Source organism: Carassius gibelio, chromosome B15 (assembly GCF_023724105.1).
Source record: "Carassius gibelio isolate Cgi1373 ecotype wild population from Czech Republic chromosome B15, carGib1.2-hapl.c, whole genome shotgun sequence".
Taxonomy (NCBI): Eukaryota; Metazoa; Chordata; class Actinopteri; order Cypriniformes; family Cyprinidae; genus Carassius; species Carassius gibelio.
In genome coordinates, this window is record NC_068410.1 from 25,372,755 (window position 1) to 25,375,045 (window position 2,291).

Sequence of the window (2,291 nt, forward strand, 5' to 3'; positions counted from 1 at the left end):
TTACTCACCCTCAAGTCATACTAGGTCTAGATGACTTTCTTCTTTTAGACGAATGCAGTCAGAGTTATATAAAAATTGTCTTTGATCTTTCAAGCTGTTTAATGGCAATCAGCGGGTGTTGCAGTGCATCGGTATAAAAGAAGTTAAATACAAATCGCCCATTCTTAATAAAAAGTGTCTCTCACTGTGAATCGATGCATCTTTTGTTTTTAAATATACATATTCAAAACATTATTAATAAATAGTAAATAAAATAACTTTAATGTAGCTTGCGCCAACAGTTGTACACAGAAGCAGCTCTGGGAGGATGACATATTTTAGCAAAGGAAAACCAGTCTTCACTTGGCTTATACCGAAATCCTCTGACATTTTTCTTTACAAATTCTTGTTTTTATCTCTCCACTGTGCTTCCGCTTTCTGAACATCATATGCGCAAAGCCGTCCTCATACATCATCTGCCCGGAGCTTCTTCCATGTACAACAGTTAGTGCAAGCTCGATTAATTTGATTATTAAATTTTAATGTATATATATATATATATATATATATATATATATATATATATATATATATATATATATATATATATACATTTACATATTTGTATTATTATATTTTCTATTATATATAAAAATTTATAAATTATATAACCAAATATTCTTAAATATATACATGCCTGTGCTTGTAATTATATATATATATATATATATATATATATATATATATATATATATATATATATATATACACATTACACACATTTAGTATGTGAACAAAAACTTTTATTAGTTTTTTTTTTTTGTATGTGATTAATTGCCATTAATCATTTGACAGCACTTCAGCACTCCAGCAACAGGCTAAACAATGAATAATATATAATATAAATGTATAGTTGTGGCAAATATTTACAGTAAAATGCAAAGTCTCAAATTCACAGGTTCATAAAATTTTATGTACATCATGATTACATAATTTCTCAAATAAAATCATACAATCATGAATTTTGTTAACATTCTGTGCAGCATCTGTTACAGCTATTTGCAAGATTTTATACTCCATATAATTTTTTTGCGAATTTCTGGAAATTTCAAACCATAAACAACAGGGTTCAGTATAGGTGGTACAATGAGAAACTCTAATGAAATAATGATTGACAGCCCTATAGGGAGTTCCAAAGTTGGAACCCGACTCAAAATGACCTCGCAAAATATAGCTACTGAGAAATTTAAGAGGATCACAATGTGTGGAATACAAGTTTGATATGCTTTTCTCCTGAAATCTAGTGAGCTTTTTCTACAAATGATAAGAATTTGAACATAAGAGTATAATATAAAACTTAAAGGCATGATAAGAGTTGTGGTCAATATGAACAAGCCAAAAACATTACTAACAATAGTGTTTGCACAAGAAAGCTTGACAATTTCCCAGTTGTGACAGTACACCTTCCACAGTTTGTTACCACACATCGTGAGTCTGGCATTTAATATACCAGCAATACCATAACAAAGCATTGGATAAACCCAGCTTATACATATCAAAACAGATAACATCCTGGGGGTCATTATGTTGTTGTATTGTAATGGTTTACTGATTGCTACATACCTGTCAAATGCCATTAACATTAAGATTGTGTATTCATTTGATGCATATGAATAAATGACAAAAGCCTGTAAAATACATGCGACACGGGTGACTGAGTTTGTATCAGACAGCAAGTCTGTCAGTAACCTTGGGAAAAAAGCAGCTGTTCCAAACACAGAGTTGACGGATAAACATGAAATCAGAATGTACATGGGTTGGTGCAATGTCCTTTCGAAAAAAATTGCAAGAATAATAAGGGCATTAAAGAATACAATAGCACAATATAGAATAAATCCCAAACTGAAGAAAGCATATCTTATGTACCCCATATTTTCAAACAACATCAAGTAAAAGTATGTTCCATTTTCCATTAAGCAAAGATTTAATTAGTTGACCTGAGGATGAGAACAGAAAAAGGTAATATGATCTTTATGTATCCTAAAAATAAACAGTTTTAATGGTTATCAGCTTCAGATAACCACAATGTTTTAAATAATACATCATATGAATATAAAGTACAATACATGCAGTTGCATTACCAGAAATACCTTCTGTGATATGATCTCAAATAACCATCACTTTCTCTTCAAATAATGTGCGAATGTGCATTGAATTAGCTCTACTTCTGCTGTGGTTAAGAAGAGTCGACAGTACAAGCTGTTTTTTTGTAGCATAAAACACTGTCTCTGGAGACCTCTCTGTTGTGTTTG

At 30.8% G+C, this 2,291-nt stretch overlaps 1 protein-coding gene across 1 annotated transcript; it reads right to left on the reverse strand.

Annotated features, from left to right (window-relative positions):
- Positions 1–1,034: 1,034 nt before the first annotated feature.
- Positions 1,035–1,952, reverse strand: LOC127972563 (putative gustatory receptor clone PTE03). The gene has a single exon (XM_052576167.1). It carries the CDS (start codon positions 1,950–1,952, stop codon positions 1,035–1,037), a length of 918 nt encoding a protein of 305 aa, XP_052432127.1.
- Positions 1,953–2,291: the final 339 nt, after the last annotated feature.